The 22,328-nt window shown below is 49.3% G+C and overlaps 1 protein-coding gene across 8 annotated transcripts in view; it reads left to right on the top strand.

The window, feature by feature from the left end:
• The window catches only part of CLEC16A (C-type lectin domain containing 16A), a 210,307-nt gene that overhangs the window by 149,429 nt on the left and 38,550 nt on the right, over positions 1-22,328 (top strand). For all 8 annotated transcript variants that reach the window (XR_003435087.1, XM_027117401.1, XM_027117405.1 and 5 more), the window contains 3 exons: positions 4,143-4,294; positions 6,418-6,622; positions 8,332-8,496. Coding sequence is in view for 7 of the 8 variants with exons in the window: in XM_027117401.1 (XP_026973202.1) it covers positions 4,143-4,294; positions 6,418-6,622; positions 8,332-8,496 (522 nt within the window). In the remaining variant the exon portion in view is untranslated. The remainder of the gene's footprint in view (positions 1-4,142; positions 4,295-6,417; positions 6,623-8,331; positions 8,497-22,328) is intronic.

Below are 22,328 nucleotides of genomic sequence, written 5' to 3'. Positions count from 1 at the left end.
CTCGTTTGTTATCCGTGAGGTAAATTTTAATTTTGAGGTGGTCAGTTTATCAGCCTTACACTTATTTATTCATATGTACGGATCCTCATTTCGTTTTTAGAGAAATCCTTCCCTAAGGTCATATGGATAGTCTGATAAATTTCTGTCAGTTTAAAAACTAAAGCCCTCGGCCCCACCCCTTTTGAAGTGAAGTTGGTGGGGGAAGGACGCAGGAGACCCAGGTGGGCCGAGAGATTTGAGCAGTGCCAGTGTAGGGGTGGCCCGTCACCTGCACGGGCCTCCCCCGACCACAGGCCAATCCTGAGAGGCCGCCACGCACCCCGACACAGCCGCCCACTTCTGAGTCCTCCCCACAAGCCTGCATCCCTCCCTCCCGCTACCTGGGTACCCGGCACGCCTCCGCCCGGCTCAGAGTGAAATCCACGGGCGCCTGCTCGCAGGCAGCAGGTGAAGGACTTGGACCGTGGGCAGAGCTGGGCCCCATTCCACAGCTCTCTCTCCTGGGTCCTCCCGACGGGAATGCTCACAGCCAGCATGTGGAGCAGCTGAGGGGAGAGCCCAGGGGGTGAAGGCGTTTCCTGAGATGCCGCCCCAGGGGCCCACAGATGTCACCCCAGCCAGACTCCCTTGATCTCTCTGCAGGGTACCCATATGCCCTTCTGTTAGTCCACGGAAGCCGCTTCATTTCTCCTTAACTGCTCCCACAGCTGCTGAAAAGCCAAGGGCTCCCTCCCTCTTGGAGCCATCCTGTCTCACTGGTGACGGTTGCCTCTTAGTTTTCTTACAAAATCTCTCACGGGGCTTTGATGTCTCAATTGCATTTCTGAAAGTTGTTCCACTTTGGGGTTTTGTCCTTCCTTTTTTGTTCTTTGTGACAGAGGTGGTAGGTCTGTTTTTCCCCCTGAAGTCCCTAAGGCCCCTGGGCTTTGTAAAGGGGGTTGCCTGCCGACAGACCCCACTGACACCAACGCCCTGGCTGTGCCCGCTTTCCCGGCTCTCACCCGCACATGAACCTCTTCTGTGAATGTGGGGAAAGAAGAGCCAGGTTGTCCTGTTGAGGGGGGAAGGGAAGGGGGAGAGAAAGAGAAAGGAAAAAGGAAAGAAAAGGTATCCTTTATGAGTTTAGTTTTCTCTTTTTAAAAAGTAAAAGATTCTAATTGGGGAACATGTTTTAAGTATTGAGTAAAGAAAATAAAGTCTACCTACCACAAAGAAAATGTTTGTAAGAAAGAGTGTGAGGGCTTCCATTTTTGATAATACAGAAGACTAGTGTCTTCCATGTGGAACTAGAAATTCTGGATACAGTCATTTTTAGAACTCTTGTTAAATACTTGGCTGGACCCTTGGGAAAGGGAGGACGTTTCTTGCCCTCAATAAGAGAATGTGCAGTCCAGACCGTTGAGCCTGTCTGGTGCTGGTGTTTGCCACGGGGTATCTGGCTGTGCCGGGTGGTCATATGCTGGGGAGGAAAGACAGAAACACAAGGTCTTTCAAAGCTGAGACGATAGACCGGAAGGCATCCCATGAAGCCAGGATCTCAGACGGATTATGCTCTCAGAGGGTTAAACTGAGGTAGTGTGGGAGGTGGGGTGAGGGGGAAGAGGAGGGAGGGGAAAAGAAGATGGCAGAGGAGAAATGTACCTATCATCCCTTAGATCTAAATGAAAAGTAAAAATGGAGAGGGAGTGTGTGGCGAAACCTTGGCAAAATACCTGAGTCCAAGGGTTTTTTGTTGTTGTTTTGTTGGTTTATAAATTTATTTATTTTATTTATTTATTTTTGGCTGCGTTGGGCCTTTGTTTCCGCATGCAGGCTTTTTCTAGTTGCGGCGAGCAGTGACTACTCTTCATCGTGGTGTGCGGGCTTCTCATTGCAGTGGCTTCTCTTGTTGCCGAGCACGGGCTCCAGGCGTGCAGGCGTCAGTAGTTGCGGCACGCAGGCTCAGTAGTTGTGGCTCGTGGGCTCCAGAGCACAGGCTCAGTAGCTGTGGCGCACGGGCTCAGTTGCTCCGCGGCATGTGGAATCTTCCCAGACCAGGGCTCAAACCCGTGTCCCCTGCATTGACAGGTGGATTCTAAACCACTGCGCCACCAGGGAAGCCCCTGAGCCCAACTTTTATCACATGTGCTTGGGGCCAGAATTGTTACTATCTGTGTTACCTTTCCCCCCAACCGGCCACCAATAAAATGAAGCCAAATATTAGGTCACGGAACGTATTGGGGTGATGAAAGTGTTCTACAACTGGAGTGTCACCGTCAGTGCACAGCTGTAAATTTACTAAAACTCAAACTGTACACTTAAAATGGGACAATTTTATGGTATATAAATTATCCCTCAATAAAGCTGTTTACGAAAAAAAAAACCCACCTACCATTCTTCTAATCAGGACTGTCGTTTTTTGTTTTTTTTTTTTTTTTTGCGGAACGTGAGCCTCTCGCTGTTGTGGCCTCTCCCGTTGCGGAGCACAGGCTCCGGACGCGCAGGCTCAGCAGCCATGGCTCACGGGCCCAGCCGCTCCGCAGCATGTGGGATCTTCCCAGACCGGGGCACGAACCCGTGTCCCCTGCATCGGCAGGCGGACTCTCAACCACTGCGCCATCAGGGAAGCCCTCAGGACTGTCTTTTAATGTTTCAGTATATTTCTCTGTGCTTGTATTTCTTTGTAGGGATACTTTTTTTTTTAACATATCAACATCATAGTTATAAAGTTTTTATCACCTTGTTCATTTAAAATTGTAATGTCTTTTCCAATGCCATGGCAGTTATTTGTAAATAGGATTTTTTACTTGGGTCTTTAATACGTATTTCAAAAGTACATGTTGAATACTTTCTCATTTTAAAATAATTTCAAGCAATACAGTGGTATAGAGGGCAAAAATTAAAGTTCTCCTGTTGATACCACAGACACACACACACACACACACTCTCCCACCCACCCCAGTTCTCACTTCCCTCCCCATAGGTAACCACAGTTCACAGTTTAGTTAAACATAATTTTTAAATGGGTATATAATTTTCCATATGATGGGAAAAAAATCATACTCAAGTGGTTCCCCTATTTGGGGGCATTTAGGTTGTTTCCTAGTTCAGCTGTTTCTTTTAAAACATGTTACAGAGGGGCTTCCCTGGTGGCACAGTGGTTGAGAGTCCGCCTGCCGATGCAGGGGACGCGGGTTCGTGCCCCGGTCCGGGAAGATCCCACATGCCACGGAGCGGCTGGGCCCGTGAGCCATGGCCGTTGAGCCTGCGCGTCCGGACCCTGTGCTCCACAACGGGAGAGGCCACAACAGTGAGAGGCCCACATACCACCAAAAAAAAAAAAAAAACATGTTACAGAGGGTTTCACTGGAGGGAACTCAAAGCAGACTGTATATTTAATGGCCCTGCGTTACTCTGGTGATTTCAAAGCCATCAAGGACAAGCAGTAAATTAGACCTCAAATCTGGGAGTAACTTCCAGCTAAGAGAAGGGACCAAGCATAAGCTGAGGACCCCCTGCTAAATGCTTTACCTACCTGTTCTCATTTTAAGGCATCAGACATCTCAAGATAGGGGACATTATTCCCATTTTACAGATGGGAAACCGTGGTTTAGAGAGGCCAAGTGCCTTGCCCCAGATGGCGCATCATCTAGTGTAGAGCTCGGCTCTAAGTTGTCAGACACCAAACTGAGGTCTTGGTGATTCTATAACCGAGCGAGGGGCTCTTCCTTTCCTGTCTTCACTTAATCTAGGTGAACACTGTCACAGGTGTAAACCACCAGCGCCTGCAGGGAAGCACTGAAATGTTACCGGGATTCCGGATTTGTTGGTTATTTTTTTAGCTACAGGTGCAGTGCCTAATCCACAGCTAACATTGTACTGATGTTTTATGTACTTTATCTGAGTTAGTCCTCACAAACAGTGCTTTGAGTGGGAGGGGCATGATCCCCATTTTTCAGATGAGGAATCTGAAGCCCAGAGAGGTACAGTAAGTTGCCTACCATGACTTGGAGGAGGGACTCAGACCCAGGTGTGTGTGACTTCCAGCCCAGGCTCCGGTGCCAAGCTGCATTGCCCGGCAGAACACAAGTCAGCTGGAGTGTGTCCGTCAAGCTGGGCAGCGGACTGCGCCTCACTATGCTCTCTGTCCCCCTCTACCACAGACAACAGCGACCTGATCGCGTGCACGGTGATCACCAAGGATGGCAGCATGCTCCAGCGGTTCCTGGCTGTCGACATTTACCAGATGAGTTTGGTGGAGCCTGACGTGTCCAGGCTGGGCTGGGGAGTGGTCAAGTTCGCAGGCCTTCTGCAGGTACGATGGCCAAGAGCTCCGGAAGCTCTTCTCAGTTGGCTGTACAAACACCCACAAAAGTGTCATCTTTACGGTCAAGTTCTAATGACATAAGGGCCAAGTGAACAGATTATCACTGACAAAAGTTAGAATACCTCACAGATAAGAGCCAAGTCCCCTTTGACCAAAACCCAATTCTGACTCCTCTCATCCATTATCAGATACGGTGCTTTGCCGAATATGTGTATGACTATAACTACATGTACTGTTTTTAAAAATTGTACAACATATAGTTGGAATGGGGTGTGTGTGTGTGTATTTTTTATCCTGTCACATTGAATGTATTGTAAACTTTGCTTTTTTCACTCAACTAATGTTCTGGAGAACTGACTGTGTTAGCCTCTGCAGGCTTACTGGTGTTCTTTTAACTGCTTCCTGACCACACACCAAGGCAGAGTTAGCCAGCACCCTGTGGCTGCTTCCAGCTTTTTACCCTTACAGACAGTGCTGCCGTGAACAGAATTGCCCTGACTTCCTTGTGCACTTGGGCCAACGTTTCCCTAGGGAAGATACCAAGAAGTTGGGCTGTGCCTATTTTCTCTCTAGAATGATTGTTGCCACTGGTGATTTATGGACGTTCCTGTGTCCTCCACCTCTCCAGCAGGCCTGGGCTCTAAACTGTCAAACGTCAAGCTGGAGCGTGGGTTTTCTTAATGTTTGTCTAAATGATGGGTAACTAATGCCAGCTAGTTGGTCGAACGAAGCGTGGAACCAGATGAGTTGAAAACAGCCTCCAGCTCACGCCCTCCCCAACCATCACCCCCGCCAGACCCCCGGGCCCTGAGTTGCCCTGCGCTGAGTCCGTTTCCTTGCTGAGCAGTCCTGGTTGCTGGCAAGGCCTTGCTGGGGCGACCCACATCCACCTCTCCAGGGCAACCCACTCCCCAAGAGGACCACCCACATGTTTGAGGATGCTGTTGCAACCGTTTCCCAGCCTCCTCTTTTTCAAGATCTTTCCATTTAAAAAAGGTCTTTTACAGAAGGTGGTGTGAGAAGCAGCTATCTGAAGAACCTCTCATTTAGAAAAAGACTTCCACGTACGAGACTGTCCATTAGGTGACTTAGTGCTTCTTATTTATCTAGGTTTATGATCAATTTCCTTTATAATTTAGTGTCAGGAAAGTGTTTTTATCCCTCAAAGGATTAACACATGTCGTCCCTCAGACAATGAAAGGCACATAAACCTTTTCTTTTGGTTGTCTTCCAGTAGCTTCCATTTGTCAGGCCATTATTACATGCCAGCCTCTCTCTCTGTCTTAAAAGCATAATATCTCATCTAATTCCCACTGCAACATTTTGTGCCAGATTGAATGCCTGTGAACGGTATCTGTCTTGCTTCATGAGCCTTTTCAACATTTTCCCCACCTTTCTGACTTTCATGTCTGTCTCCTGTCTCCTGCTTTTATCTCAAACCTTACTTAGTGGGAAGCAAATTCTTTGCACAGAATCCAATCTGAGGTTTTAGATTGGATTTGTCCTGAGGATACTTGCTGTACGTGAGGTCTCCTCTACCTTTCAAGTGTAACTTTCTTCAAACGTCTGCTAAGTGATCCTCCCCTGTTCCTTTCTCAGAGTTAGCTATTTCCTTTAGGGACCAGGAATTTGTCAGAGACATACAAATGGGAGCTAAGGATGCCCCCTTCTTAAGAGAAGCAAGGAAGGAATTGTTACGCTGGAGGAGATCACACTGGAAAGGACTAGGAACTTGGGTTTGTTATCTCTAGTTCTCCGAAGCAAGAATTGTTGGAGTGTGTTGGGCTCCCTGAGGCCCCATGTAGAGGCTGGTGTCCCGTGTGTTTACTAGCTGCCTCAAGTTCTCGCGGGGATGGAACCGGCCACCACGGCCAGCATCAGCCACTTGAGCTGTCTGTACTTCCCACCCCTCACTTCCCACCAGGCCTGGCCTGGTTCGTGCCCATCCTTGACTCTCTCAGACTTGGGGGGCTGATGGTCTCCTCCAGAGCAAAAGCAAAGTTCAATCTGGGGGACCTCATTCTAGATGAGACGTGAATCCACAGCTTCCGAGCAGCTACCTTCCCCCTGAACCTAACAGACACTCTTTCTTTGGCCTCCTCCCCCCGCAGGACATGCAGGTGACCGGCGTGGAGGACGACAGCCGCGCCCTGAATATCACCATCCACAAGCCTGCATCCAGCCCCCATTCCAAGCCCTTCCCCATCCTGCAAGCCACCTTCGTCTTCTCGGACCACATCCGCTGCATCATCGCCAAGCAGCGCCTGGCCAAGGGCCGCATCCAGGCGAGACGCATGAAGATGCAGAGAATAGCTGGTGAGTGCAGCCCCGGCGGGTATCCTCTCGGCAGTGGGGCAGCAGCTGCCGCAGGCCATTAGCATGACTCTCGCGTTGACCTTGAGAACCCTTGTGACTCCTCTAGAAGAGGAAACGTATGGTTCAGGAATGAGTTGTGTTTTGGTGAGAGAATGGAGAACCTTGAGTGTTTGGTTTCTACAAGTCTAGGGCTGCTTGGAAGAGGCAAGCCCTCCCTCCCAGGCCAGAGGCAGCTGTCAGTGTGGGACGACGGTTCTCCCTCCCGCACACGGACGTTCTCTAGCGTATGCCTGCAAAGCGCTTCGATGTTCCTCTGCCACCTCTGACCCTTAAAACAACCCTTGAGATGAGTAGGGCCTGTTCTGCCCATTTTACAGAAGAGTAAACTGAGGCTCAGTGACTTGCCCACAGCCACGCAGGCAGTTAGTTGGCAGAACCCAAACACAGAACTTCCTACACTAAAGCCCATCCCTTCCTCCTCTCCGTTCCCAGCTCTCATGAGAGGCAGCCCTGCCTGGTGAGGGGCCGTAACCCAGCACTGGATTCGGAAGTGTTATTTCACATTGCACCGGGACTGTGGTGAATCTGTGACGTGGCCCTATACCGCCCAGTGTCAGGAAGACCCCAGCTTTCTTAGAAGTGAGGGCACTGAAATGAGGGCATTCCCTTCATCAGGGTGGAAGGCACAGCGTCCTCCTCGGGGAAAAGGCGTTCTGTCAACTCCTAAAATCACGAACAGCCTTTCACAAGAAACCAGTGCCTTTCAGCTCAAGCACCAGTGGTCGTTCTGGTGTGGTCACTGGGAGGCTTTCCAGTCCACTGGGAGAGAAGGGGAGCGTTCTCGAGGGGTCACCTAAAAAGAAACACTTGGAGGGCAGGGTTTCTGGATATCGCGAACTCAGTCATTTCCTGCACGTGCCCCGTTGATTTGCGCAGGCTTGCATCCCATATAGTCCTCATCTTATTTCTCACTTAGCTGAAACTTGGCCTCCAAAATCATTACAGAAGCATTTTGTAATGTGCAAAGTGACTTAAATCATTCAGTCCTTTCTCTTAAGATTTATTTCCAGAGGGTTGTTTGTTTTTTTTTAATGTAAAGCAATTTCTCACAGCTGGCATCAAGGCTAAATATTTCATTTGAAAATTGAGAATTATGCCGTAAAGTGGCTGTTAGAACTAACGCCTTGGGTATTTCTCACATTGATTTTAAAAAGCCCCTCCAAATTGCTGTATCGTGAGATTTCTGCGTGGAAGAGAGGACAGCAACAGAGACACACACACTCATAAATACACAGGCACACGTGCGTGTAAGTTCTGTCTCACACACTCTTCCCCACACGCATAGATTTATGAACTTTCACAGCAGAATTGGCCCCGTTTGCTTTGGGGTCTGAAACTGTACCCAGGGCTAAGCCTTGGTAGGGTCTTTAGTGTATGGAAGCCAAGAATCCGAGGGGAAGATGGGCCTGGCGTTCATCTCTGAACCACTCTGTAGGCACTGCTTGTGTTATGAGCCTCAGGCAGGACCCTTGGTGTCACGCTGGTCTCCCCAGCTCGAGGCTGCTGGCTGCCTGCTTGGCATTGTCCGAGGGATGTGCCTGGCAGGGATGTGGCCACACCTGCTACAGCCGTGCCACCCAAAATCTTGTCACCTACATTCCCATCCCACGCACGTGCTGAGCTTGAACCACGGGTTTGTTTGAACGTAGCCCTCCTGGACCTCCCGATCCAGCCGACAACTGAAGTCCTGGGGTTTGGTCTCAGCTCGTCCTCTACCCAGCACCTGCCTTTCCGCTTCTACGACCAGTGCCGCCGGGGCAGCAGCGACCCCACAGTACAGCGCTCTGTGTTTGCGTCGGTGGACAAGGTGCCAGGTAAGCCGGCCCCCACCCTGTACCACCTCCTGTCCCCTCCGGGGAGCGGGAGAGGGGTGGTTCCAGGACCTTCTCTGTCTTGAGCCTGTGTAGGCTTTCCTTCCCCTCTCAGAAACCCCGTTTCTTAGAACTTATCAAAGTGCTACACAAGATTAAACACAAGCCCCAGAAAGAAATCTTGGCTTTCTCTTTGGTGTTCTGCCGCCGGGGTTTGGTTTTCCAGAGATTTGTTTGAGGGTGTGGAAGAACTTCTCAGAATTAAGGCTAAAAATTTCTTGGAAATTTCTTGGAACTACTTTAGATTATTAGTAACGAGGTTGTGGGAGAGTCAGTTCCTCCATGTAGGATGACTAGAAAGAACTAGTGTGTGCAGTTCCTGTTTAAGCCCCTGAAGAAGTGAGACTTCAGAAGAAGGTCCCGCTGCCCCTGGGGCGGCTGCCACTCTCTTCTTTCTGGGAGCCTCTCTTCCCACTTTCCCCGAAGCGCATCTCTAACTTTCCTCCCTGCCTCTCCAAAAGAGAAGCATGAATAGAAAGTTCAAGGTCGCCTGGTGGAGCTGAAAGTACTGGTTCTCCAGAAGGGCCGGCAGGCTCCCCCTTCCTGTTCTGACATGTCTGCTTTAAGTAAATCCATATGCATCCCAACCCCTCGAAAGACAACCTTGCCCTTGGTTACAAAGCTTCAGAAAACTGGCCGAGCTGTCCCCTGCAACTTCACTTCTCCGCAGTTAGGGCTTCGAACCTCAATTGCAAATGTGGCAAAATGTTTTCAAAAGCAGTTGTACATTTAAGAACAAAATCTAGTGAAAAGAACCTGACCCAAACAAGGATCCCTGTTTCCCCTCCACCCCGTGATTCATTCTGATTTCATTCTTTGATTTGATTAATTCATTTCAGAAATATAGTATATACTATAAGCATATGATTTCTTTAAACCCAAACAGGACATGATAAAATGAAAAATAAGACTACTTGGCCCCAGAAGTGACCATGGTTAACAGTTTCTTGCATTTCCTTCCAGAAATGTTTTGCTTGTCTGTCTTTACTCCCGGGGTTGTACCATATGTGTGATGCTACATCTTGCTGTTTTCACGTATTGACAAGTCAGTGTTACGTGTAAGCACATGTCAGTCGACCTAACGCTCATGCACTGTTGTGTGGTATTTTATCATATGGATGGAACAAAAAAGTCTTTTATAACGTTTTGTATTGATGGACATTTGAGTCATTTCCAGTGTCTTGCTCTTCCATTGTCAAAGTGAACCTCCTCGGGGTATGTTTGTGTAAGTGTGCAAATCTCACGTGTCTATGGGATAAATTCCCAGCGGTGGATCTGCTGAGTCAAAGGGGAGGTTTTTTCATCTTAATATATGTAGTCCCAACATGCACTCTGGAAAAAGTGCCCCAGTTCACGCTGCCACCCACTGCCTGCAACTGCTTTCATTCTTTTTTTTTTTTTTTAACATCTTTATTGGGGTATAATTGCTTTACAAAGGTGTGTTAGTTTCTGCTTTATAACAAAGTGAATCAGTTATACATATACATATGTTCCCATATCTCTTCCCTCTTGCATCTCCCTCCCTCCCACCCTCCCTATTCCACCCCTCCAGGAGGTCACAAAGCGCCGAGCTGATCTCCCTGTGCTATACGGCTGCTTCCCACTAGCTATCTACCTTACGTTTGGTAGTGTATATATGTCCATGCCTCTCTCGCGCTTTGTCACAGCTCACCCTTCCCGCTCCCCATATCCTCAAGTCCGTTCTCCAGTAGGTCTGTGTCTTTATTCCTGTCTTACCCCTAGGTTCTTCATGACATTTTTTTTTCTTAAATTCCATATATATGTGTTAGCATACGGTATTTGTCTTTCTCTTTCTGACTTACTTCACTCTGTATGACAGACTCTAGGTCTATCCACCTCATTACAAATAGCTCAATTTCGTTACTTTTTATGGCTGAGTAATATTCCATTGTATATATGTGCCACATCTTCTTTATCCATTCATCTGATGATGGGCACTTAGGTTGTTTCCATCCCTGGGCTATTGTAAATAGAGCTGCAATGAACATTTTGGTACATGACTCTTTTTGAATTATGGTTTTCTCAGGGTATATGCCCAGGAGTGGGATTGCTGGGTCATATGGTAGTTCTATTTGTAGTTTTTTAAGGAACCTCCATACTGTTCTCCATAGTGGCTGTAACAATTCACATTCCCACAAGCAGTGCAGGAGTGTTCCCTTTTCTCCACACCCTCTCCAGCATTTATTGTTTCTAGATTTTTTGATGATGGTCATTCTGACTGGTGTGAGATGATATCTCATTGTAGTTTTGATTTGCATTTCTCTAATGATTAATGATGTTGAGCATTCTTTCATGCATTTGTTGGCAGTCTGTATATCTTCTTTGGAGAAATGTCTATTTAGGTCTTCTGCCCATTTTTGGATTGGGTTGTTTGTTTTTTTGTTATTGAGCTGCATGAGCTGCTTATAAATTTTGGAGATTAATCCTTTGTCAGTTGCTTCATTTGCAAATATTTCCTCCCATTCTGAGGGTTGTGTTTTGGTCTTGTTTATGGTTTCCTTTGCTGTGCAAAAGCTTTGAAGTTTCATTAGGTCCCATTTGTTTATTTTTGTTTTTATTTCCATTTCTCTAGGAGGTGGGTCAAAAAGGATCTTGCTGTGATTTATGTCATAGAGTGTTCTGCCTATGTTTTCCTCTAACAGTTTGATAGATTCTGGCCTTACATTTAGGTCTTTAATCCATTTTGAGCTTATTTTTGTGTATGGTGTTAGGGAGTGATCTAATCTCATACTTTTACATGTACCTGTCCAGTTTTCCCAGCACCACTTATTGAAGAGGCTGTCCTTTCTCCACTGTACATTCCTGCCTCCTTTATCAAAGATAAGGTGACCATATGTGCATGGGTTTACCTCTGGGCTTTCTATCCTGTTCCATTGATCTATCTTTCTGTTTTTGTGCCAGTACCATAATGTCTTGATTACTATAGCTTTGTAGTATAGTCTGAAGTCAGGGAGCCTGATTCCTCCAGCTCCGTTTGCCCACTCTTATTCAACATAGTTTTGGAAGTTTTAGCCACAACAATCAGAGAAGAAAAGGAAATAAAAGGAATCCAAATCGGAAAAGAAGAAGTAAAGCTGTCACTGTTTGCAGATGACATGATACTATACATAGAGAATCCTAAAGATGCTAGCAGAAAACTACTAGAGCTAATCAATGAATTTGATAAAGTTGCAGGATACAAAATTAATGCACAGAAATCTCTGGCATTCCTATACACTAATGATGAAAAATCTGAAAGTGAAATCAAGGAAACACTCCCATTTACCATTGCAACAAAAAGAATAAAATATCTAGGAATAAACCTACCTAAGGAGACAAAAGACCTGTATGCAGAAAATGATAAGACACTGATGAAAGAAATTAAAGATGATACAAATAGATGGAGAGATATACCATGTTCTTGGATTGGAAGAATCAACATTGTGAAAATGACTCTACTACCCAAAGCAATCTACAGATTCAATGCAATCCCTATCAAACTACCACTGGCATTTTTCACAGAACTAGGACAAAAAATTTCACAATTTGTATGGAAACACAGAAGACCCTAAATAGCCAAAGCAATCTTGCTTTCATTCTTAAATCCAGTCTTAGGCTACAAGACTGATTGTAGCCCTGCCTCTGTTTTCAGCCATGCAATATGAGATGATTCTGCCTGCTCAGGGGTCTGGAGGCTTCTTTGTTAAAAATTCTCCAGGTTGCTTTCTGCCCTGTAGAGATGGTTGCTAAGTAAGTATAAATGATGACCATGAGTCTAGGTTAACTAAATACACACTGGCCTGGTAAGAAATCATTTCTTTCTTCCTTTTTTTTTTTTTTTAAACACACAGTTGTGGGCTTCCCTGGTGGCGCAGTGGTTGGGAGTCCGCCTGCCGATGCAGGGGATATGGGTTCGTGCCCCAGTCCGGGAAGATCTCACATGCCGCGGAGCGGCTAGGTCGGTGAGCCATGGCCGCTGAACCTGAGTGTCCGGAGCCTGTGCTCCGCGACGGGAGAGGCCACAACAGTGAGAGGCCCGTGTACTGCAAAAAAAAAAAAAAATCAATAAACACACAGTTGTAATTTTATTATAACATTTGTATAAGGACCGCTTTGTAATTTTTTAAATTGAAATATAATTGACATTTAAGATGATATTACTTAAGAAATCAGTTCTTTAGGGTCATCAGGGCTTCTCTAAGCTCAGGAACTAATGGGTTAAGGAGAAAAGCTTGGTCCTTATTTCCGCTCCCCCATCTTTGGAACAAGGCAAGTGTAAATTAATAAACAGAGCCGGATGTCACGGTCTTCGGCCTCTGCATAGCCACCCCTCTGTTTGCAGAAGGCTTTGCAATTACTTACTTCTCCCATCCTGCCTGGGCTCCAGGGGTAGAGTGAGGTTATCCAGTGCTGGGGGTGTCACCCTGCCGACAGTGGCCCAGGCCTGCTGCCTCACGGGTTGGGGAGTGGGCAGGGGGGCACAGCTGGAATGCCCAGTGTCTTCTTGCTGGTCCCAGGGTCGGGATACGTGACGCTGGGCCAGTTGGGACTGTGGAAGTCAAAGGCGGCACCTGAACGCAGCCATCCACCCCTTGGCAGTGTCTCCCCCTCGACAGCCCCTGGTGGTGGGGACATTCTCTCAGCTGTGCCCCGGAGGGCAGCTGCTCTGGGGCCTTGGGTGAAGAGGGCTCGCTGCCCCCCTGTCCTCGCCTGGGCCAGAGATGTGACCTGAAGAGTGAGCCTTAGCGTGACTCGAGAGAGGGAAAGGAACCCGCCCGCCCCGCTCCTCACCACCTGCTAGCTCAGATTTGGCCCCGCAGATGCCCAGCATCTTGAGGTCATCCTTCGTTTTCCCTTTGCTCTCCCACACCCACAGGGCTGCTCTGCCTCCAGAACACACCCCACCATCTTCCCCCGCCCCCAGCATCTCTTCCTAGATTGTGGCAGCAGCAGCAGCGGCATTCCCTGGCTTCCAGCCTCGTTCCCTCCCTTCCATGCAGCCAGAGGCATCTTTCTAGAACATAAGTCAGGTCATATCTTGCCCCTGCCTGTAGCCCTCCAGTACGCTTCCCTTTGCGCCCGAAACAAAATCCAGATCTCTCGCTCTGACCTTGTGTGATCGTTGTGGGATGGGCCCCAGCCGGCCTCTCAGACGCAGCCCCCCCGCCTTCGTGCTGTCCCTGCCCTGGCTGTACCACCCCTGCTGCTCCTCCAAGTCAGCGCTTCTCAAGGTTTTGGCCTCAGGATTCCTTCTTCTTCTTCTTTTTTTTTTTTTTGGCCTCATGGCATGTGGGATCTTAAGTCCCCCACCAGGGATCGAACCCACGCCCCCTGCAATGGAAGCTCGGAGTCCTAACCACTGGACCGCCAGGGAAGTCCCAGGACCCTTCATACTCTTTGAAAGGTATTGAGGAACTCACAGAGCTTCAGTTTGTATGGATCATGTTTATTGATATTTCAGGTATTGGAAATTAAAACTGAGAAATACTTTAAATATTTACTTATTCGTTTAAAAAATAATAATAAGCCATCCTATGTAAAAATAAATAACATAGTTCTTTATGAACAATCACTGTTTTCCAAAACCAAAAAAGTTTATATTTTTGCAAGTCTCTTTAATATCTGGCTTAATAGAAGACAGCAGAATTCTCGTATCTGCTTCTGCTTTCAACCTGTTGTGAGAGCCTGGGCTCTGGAAAACTCCTCTGTGTACTCCTGGGAGAATGAGTGTAAAAGGAAAATGCCAACATTATTTTTATGAAAGTTCTGACCCTGGGACGCCCCCCAGGGGTCCCCAGACCATGCTTTGAGAACCACTACCCTAACTCACTGTGCTCTCTCCTGCCCCAGGGCCTTTGCATTGAATGTTCTTCCCTACATCTGTGTGTGGCTACTTCCTGCCAATCACTCAGGCTTCAGTCTGCGTGCCACCTGCTCAGAGAGGCCTTTCCTGATCCCCACCCCCACCCCCAGCCCCCCCGCATCATTAGCCTGGTTTATGTTCTCCGTGGCCCTGGGGCTCCGTACCTAATTGACGTATTTGTGTACCTTCCTCCCCCATGGAGAGGGTCACTTCCACGGGGACCTGGAGTGTCCCCTTCACCGCTGTACCGCAGCGCCTAGCACGGTACCTTCATTCAGTCTTCACTGCGTAAGGAGTGAGGCTTTGTTCTTATTCTCCGCACAGCCTCAGAGCAGATCCCGCCAGATGCCTTCTCCCTGTGCGGACACCACGGAGACGAGCAATTCCCACAGGGGCCCCAGACGTTGGGTGGTTTAGGCTGAGGCACTTTGACAAGGGAACACGAGGGAACGGCAGCCCCCAGATCTTCAGCAGCATTCCTCGGCTTAACTTCTGTCACAAAGAGAGTGAGATGTGCGTCCCGGGCACCCGGGTGATAAGACTTGGGTTGGTTGCACGTCAGTTTCATCGCGCTCACCTTGCTCAGAGTTTGCTGGAGGGGTCATCGGAAGCCCGGCCCAGCTTGGCCTCCAATGCTGTGGCACCCATAGCCGCCATCCGGGTATTGCTCTGTGTCCCTTGCCATAGGCCACACTGTTGCAACATCCCAGGCCGGGTGGGATCCTTGCTCCTGCCTGGGAACAGTTCACAGGGGAGGAAACAGTGCTGGCCACCTGCCTCTGGGAGATTGCGGGAAGAGGCAGCTCTACTGTGACACATCTTCCAATTTTATCTGCAGGTCCAAGTAATTGTCACAGAGCCATTTGTCTCCCCCTTTCCAAGCTATACATGATTATATTTGATGAAAATATACCTTTCATTTCCTTGGAAGAGATATTAAAGTAGAATATAAATCAGGACTAATAGGCGAGTAGCCACTTTGGTATATTTTTCTTCTTCCATTTGGCTTGGAAAGAAACCACAAATTCTGTTTATTGGCCGGCTTTATGTTTGTGGCTCTCGCCCCCATAGAATGTTCAGCTCCATGAGGGCAGAGGCCGGTGTGCGCATGGCCGGGGAGGGAGGGGTCAGCAGTGACGGGCGTGCCTGGCGGGCAGGCGCAGCCGGCTCTAGAGTCCGGCTTTGAGGTGCGGTGCTCCATGGCTGGTGCCCTCGAGGGTTTGTTCCACTGACGCACGGTGACGGCTGATTGCCAGAATCTGCCAAGGCAGGGCGGGGTGTTGAAAACTAGCCCACAGTGCAGTCTTCCCATGAACACCCGTGGACCAGCAGACCCCAGAGCAGAGGCTATTCCCGGAAGTAAGCCTGGGCATCAGGGGGCAGTGGGCTGCAGTCCACGGGCCGGGGCTCTGGCCTTCCTGACCCCTTCTGGGCTCCTTCTGGCCCAGAGGCTGCTCACAGGCGTTCACCTGGGGGTGGAAGGGCTGGTGACAGAACACCACCGTCCCTCTGGCTCGGGTCCTACCCAGGCCCTTCCTAATTCTTACCCAAACAGAAGGGCTCTTAGAACCCAGCGTGTTACGGGGATTGGAGTGGGACAGCCAAGCAGGTTGACACCCACTGGCCCTTACTGACGAGGGCTCAGTGACATGTTTAAAAAAATGACCCTTCCCCAGCTGAGGACAGTCAGCTGCCCCCCACCAGCCTTTTAGCTCCAGGGAAAGGACGGTCTGCCTCTTTCACTGCCCTCTACCCTGTTCAGGATAGTCCTGTTGCAGTCTGGCCCCTGCCCTCTTTCCACAATCAGCTCCTCTCTCTTCTCTGTCCTGGGCTCTCTTTGCAGATAATAAAACAACCCAGCATTTCAGCCCCATTGGCTTTCTGTCTGCACCTCGCGAGGGCCAGGCGCGTCCTATTCAGGACCTCTGTCCTCGCGCTGCCCTGTGGCTGGAGCCTGAAACCCTCTGTGAGGCTGGTGCCTTCTCAGCGTTCAGCGCTCTGCTCACGTTCCTCTTCGGAGGCCTCCCCAGGGGCCCCGCCCACCCCAGTCCCCCTCTGTGCAGCAGCTGGGTTTTAGTTTTTCAATTGAGGTGAAATTAACCATTTGACAGTATACAACTCAGTGGCATTTAGTACCTTAACAGTCTTGTGCCACCATCCCCTCTACTAGTTCCAAAACATTCTCCTCAGCCCCAGTCAACGCTGTACCCACTAAGCCGTCACTCCCCATCCCCGCTCCCCCCAGGCTTCTGGCATTCACTCATCCACTCTGTCTCTGGATTTATCTCTTCTGGATATTTCATACAAACCCTACAATGTGTGACCTTTTGTTTCTGGCTTCTTTAACTTAGCATGATGTTTTGGAGGTTCATCCACATTGTGGCGTATGTCAGAGCTTCATCCCTTTTCGTGGCCGAATAACAGCCCATTGTGTGGATAGACCTCCTTTGATTTATCCATTCTTACACCTGTTGGTGGCCATGGGGGTTGTCTCCACCTTTTAGCCAATGTGAATAGTGCTGCTACGAGTGTGTGTGTATGAGTTTTTGTTTGAACACCAGTGTTCAGCCTTTTGGGCCGTCTACCTAGGAGTGGAATTGCTGGGTCGAATAGGAATTTAACTTTTTGAGGAGCTGCTTTCCCACAGTCTTCAGAGCCCTCACCTTTCACTGAAGTTGCCCACTTGTCTTCTCGTCTGCATCACTGCCCTGCGCTAGGATAGAAGGTTCTGGGGCCCTGTTCGTCCTGCCCTCAATGGCTGACACTTCATGAGCGAGCAGGTGCTCAGTGACTGTCGAAGGCGAAGGCGGGTGGGGACGTGGATTGGTAGCTGGAGGCTCGGACGGGTGAATTGTTCCCAGCAGACTGTGACTTACTTGCCTCGCTCGCACCTGGGTCTGGCTCCGGCTCCAGTCGGTAGGGGCTCGGGGTGCCAGTGGGAGAGTCAGCTTCCCTCACTTCTTATCCCACTGGATTCAGGGTGCCATCTCTCTCTGGGCAAACATCGGAATCACTGAGCACGAGGGCGAGCGCTGTGCTTTCCATAGGTGTGATCTTTGTCAAAGGCAAACAGAGCGGCCTTATCAGTCACTGACCCAGAATACTAAATAGTTCCGTGGAAAGGCAGTGCGGTTCCAGAGCCAGCCTTTGGCAGCTGAGGAACTGAGGAAGGATGCAAGATTACAGTGCCAGCCCAGCTGACCACAAAGCCTCGACTGACATCTGGAAGAAAAAAAAAGAAAAAGAAAGGGAGAAAAGAATCAATGTTTAATTCATAGACCTCAGTTCTGACTTCTCCCCTGGGGAGAACATACTAGGTGCTAATGTCATCTCATGGCAGTGTTCTCCAGAAACTAATTATTTAGGCCTGTTATTTTTCTTGTTTCTAATTATAAAACTGGAGCCAGCTCTCTCCTACCAGCTCGCCCAAGGGGAAGAAATACCCTTTCTGGAGTCACATGGGAAGGAGAGCCCTCCCCTCCCCCCTCCAGTCTCCCTAGTCCCATGTCAACCCCTCCCAGCCACCAGCTCCCTGGTCAGAGCCTCGGGCCACTGGGTTGGTGAGTTACAGAAACTTGAATCTGACCCCAAGAGGCCTTTGTTTTTTTTATTTAAAGCAAAATATATAGAGCTGCTAAGCACTTTATGCAGGGTTCTCATTTGATCTGCCTCAGAAGGAAGTTTTACCATTTTCCTCTTCTACATACGAGGAAGCCACCCACCCAAGGTCACACACACCCGATACCCATCCACAGCAAGGCTTTGAACACAGGCCTGCCCAGGTCACACCCTGAGCCCCCACTGCCACCACCGCCAGTCCCTTGCATTCCTGACTCAGTTTTGATGCTCCCGAAGTGACTTCTCCCCACCTGAGGCCTCAGTGGTATTGGGCAGAATCACATTGCTGGCTCCAACCCTCAGCATGTTTCAGACAGAAAAGTCCTCTGTTTCTGGAAGTGTGGGGTACAGCTTGACTGGAAGAATTAACTGTGCCAGGTACTTTGTATACATTAATTCTATCCTCCGCACAGCTCTGGAAGCAAGTAGCACTTGCTCTGCTGTACAGATAGGAAACAGGCTCAGACCAAGCCCACAGAGCTCCCACGCGTGGCCGAGATCCCTACCTCCACTTCCTGCCTCTGAAGACCACTTGCTTCAAGGCTGGCTTGGTGATGGCTGAGCAGCTCCACCTGACGGCTCTGCCATGTGAGAGGTTGGCAGGACAGAGCCTCAGGAGAGAGGGGACTCTTGGGTGGCCCTGGCCCAGGCAGACCACTCCGCATCCCTGTCTTCTGTGTGACACACCTGCTCCCGAGTCCTCCCACTCCAAGCCTGCCTCCACTGGATCAGGGACAAACCTGCAAAGCTGTGATGCAGAAAGACACTCTTCTCCCAGAGCCACCGCTTCCAAACCAGGCTAGGGGTCAGGGTCACTCAAAGGCCATCCTCGTAGAAATTTGTTCCTGATCTTTCACGAACAAAAAGCAGAAACGAGATTTCAGAATCCTGCCTGAGCAAAAGTAGCAGGATTTGTGCTTCTTTCAAAGCTGTCTGGCAATTGTGTCTAAGAGATCAGTCTTCAAGTGGCTGAGCTGAGTCCATGAGGTTCCTGCTTGCCAGACTGCTTCTCGGTGTCCCCAGGGCAGCTGTGAAGAGAGAGCCTGAGGATACTGCCAGGCTGGGAGCACACAGGCCTCGGAAGGAACCACGTTTCCAAACCGGGGCCCACAGTGTTTCCCCCCGGAACGTGCACCCCCCGACAGACACTTTCCCAGTAGACACACCAGCACTTGTCTGAGGAGCCCTCTTGTGAAATGAGCACTCAGTAGCAGAGCCAGCCATCGTGCTCCAGACAGGCTTTTCCGGGGGGCGCGGAGGCTGGGAGGAGAACAGAGTTCCGAAGAACTGAGTGTTGCTTCACTTCTTGAGGTCATTACCCACCTCAGATGATGAAGCAGCTGGGTGCCCTGGAGCCTTCTGGCAATGACAGCGCATCAGGGAGTGTGTTGCCGGCAGAGAAAAGCTTGGGAGCCCAGGCAGTGGGGTGTGGGAAGAGACCAAAACCCCAGCTTCACGCTGCCATTTGACCTTGGCTACACCTTGGATCGTTCTGTGGGCTCAGGCAGGCCCACACGGGGCAGCCTCGCTGGTAGCACAGGACAGGCAGGCGTGTTCCAGAGCAGGCAGCACAGCTACTCGTGTGCATGCCTGTCCCCGCGCCCAGAACGCAGCTCCTGTCACTTCTCGACTCCGGACTTCTTAGTATAAGTGAAGTACGTTTATTGCAGAACAATTGGAAGGATGGAAAAGTACCAAGAAAAGATAGAAAGGATAGACTGTCCGGTGTCCTGCCCCATTGTTCTTTCTGTTCATCCTTTGTGGGGTTTCTTTTCTCAGCAGCAGTGCTTGCCCAGGTGAGAGTCAGCGAAGGAGGCGGCTTAGCACAGCCCTGGAACAGACAGTCAGGTTCAAGTCCTGGCTCCACCTCATCCTCGTTACGTGGCCTTGGGACAGTTAGTCACCCCTCTGGGCCTGTTTATTCATATAAAAAATGGGGATGATACACAGCAGTGTGAATGTACTTAACACGACTGAACTGTGTGCTAAATAATATTTAAGGTGGTACATTTTATGTTATGTGTGTTTTACCACAATTAAAAAGGAAAAAAAAGTGAGGATGGAAATGTCACCTACCTCATTAAGCTCCCGTGAGCATAAAATGAGTTAATTCACATAAGTACCTGGAACGATTGCCTCCCCATGTGCAGGGTGCTTTAAAGGTTATCTCAGTACTTTTTATGGTCGTTGTTATTAGTCAAGGCTGACCCTTGGGACCCCAAATAAGTTCCCTTTCTACAGGTTAAATCAGTTTGCACAAAGTTAATAATCCAGGGGCCCCTCCTGCTGTAAATAACCAAAAAAAACCCCCGCAGTTGTACAGATTTGCTCATTTCAGAAAGGCTTTTATCAAGTGCTGATAAAACACCAGGGCAGAGTTTCCTTTCCCCTGCAGAAGGGCCATGAGATTTCTGGTCACATGATTTGCCTGAGGTCCCACAGCTCTAGAGGCAGAGCCAGGGCCAGAGACAAACAGAGACACGTCCCCTGCAGCCCCGGCCCCAGCACATACCCTGCACCAGATACTGGCTGCCATCATCGACTCCACGCCTGCCTGAGCCGGGCAGTTCCCACTGAGCCTCGCAACAGCCCTGTGGGGCTGGTGCCTTTCCTCAGTGTGCTGACCAGGAAACCGGAGCTTGGAGAAGGGGAGCACCTGGCCCGTCGGCTTCCCACTCCACAAACCCCTGTGTCTTCAGTCCTGAAGATTATCCGGTGGCAGAACCCCTGAGGATCAGGTGTGCTTCAGGAACCCTGGGAACCATCGCTGTCTCCCGTTCCAGGAGCACAGAAACCAGCAGAGAATGTGACAGTGCTCTGTGGATGCAAGTCTCCACGTCTAAAGGGAAAGTCCATAAAGTTATTTGAAGAAACTTTCCAAGCTTTTTCCCATTGATGTTTTTTTCTGCTGAGTCATTTGTTTTATTAACTGCAAGCTATCATTAGCAGATAAGTGATTACAAATGCTAAGGATCGAAGGCTCGTTTGTGGGATAAAACTCAGAAACTGAGAAAATTCTAGCCCTTTGAATTCTAGACCACTTTGATTTGATTTGATTTTTTTTTTTTTGCCTTAAAATGTCTCCCAACTAGCTTGAGGAACCCCAGGGTTCCCCCTGGAACCGGGTTTGAGAACCACTTTACCACTTCCCAAGAATCAGTCATAGTGCCCACCTTGAGATCTAAGAGGATGAGATGCCAAGTAAGCGGCATTGCTTAGTGTGCAGACGGCTGGAAGGAGAGTTGTTAATTCACGAGGACCTGCAAAGCAGGAGAAGAACCAGAACAGAAGGTGGGGACGGGACACAATAATAGCACTCACAGGTTCACAGAGGCCTAAGTCATTGGGTCTTCCACATGTCCTCTCCTCTGTGCCCTAGACGGCCCCCTCAAAGCACGGCAGCTCCTAGGGGCCAGGGTAGGAGACCACCAGGAGAGAAGGAATTGGGGGCGGGGGGCAGGTGAGGGAAGAACTGGCATTTTTTTTTTTTTTAAGGACTTTAAACATTCCAAGGAAGTTACATGATGCATACACTAACTAGGGTCAGGAAAGGGAGGATCTTTCTGAGGTCTCTCGTGAAGTAAATAAGTGCTGTGCAGAGCTACATATAAAGAGGACCAGATCAGGGAGAAGGACCTATTAACAGGTCGTGCAGAGCAGAGAGGCGGGCATGGTGGGGCTAACACGTGCAAAGGCTTGAGGGAGCGGGTAACATTTGATGTCACAGCCGTGAGACGTGACTAGGCACAGCCTGGAAAGCTAGGCAGGGTCAGAGGGTGAAGGGCTTCCGGGCCTGCCGAAGGGTTGTACTTTTACCCTGGAAGCAATAGGGAAGGGACTAAGGAAGAGGAGTTATGAGTCGGGGGGCTTGGGGTTTGATTGACTGGAGTCAGAAGGGCAGGGGAGACGGGGGTGCCAGAAAGGAGCGAAGCGCACTCAGCCCCTCCCTTGGCGCTCACCACCAGTGCAGTTTGAGGCTGTGCCCGTCTTATGGATGAGAACAGGTCTCCACAGAGGTACCCTCTTCCTCAGCTTGGTATATATCCTTCGATACCTTTTCAGGGCATTTACATACTATACTTGTACTGTAGTATTAATATTGTTTTTTTTAAATGAATGCTATTTTCATCAGCAGTATGTCTTGCCTTCGTTCTGTGTGAGTTCGTGAGAGTGCCCTCATTCATTTTTGGCTGCTGCGGAGCAGTCTGTCATGTGGGCGAACTGTTGTTTATTTAGGCAGTCTCCCATCGATGGATGTTGAGGTTGTGGCCAATTTTTTGTCTTTAACAAATAG

Source organism: Aethalodelphis obliquidens, unplaced genomic scaffold, assembly GCF_003676395.1.
Source record: "Aethalodelphis obliquidens isolate GAN/ISIS:26980383/991018 unplaced genomic scaffold, ASM367639v1 scaffold18, whole genome shotgun sequence".
NCBI classification, from domain to species: domain Eukaryota; kingdom Metazoa; phylum Chordata; class Mammalia; order Artiodactyla; family Delphinidae; genus Aethalodelphis; species Aethalodelphis obliquidens.
This window is presented reverse-complemented; position numbering and strand designations above follow the sequence as displayed.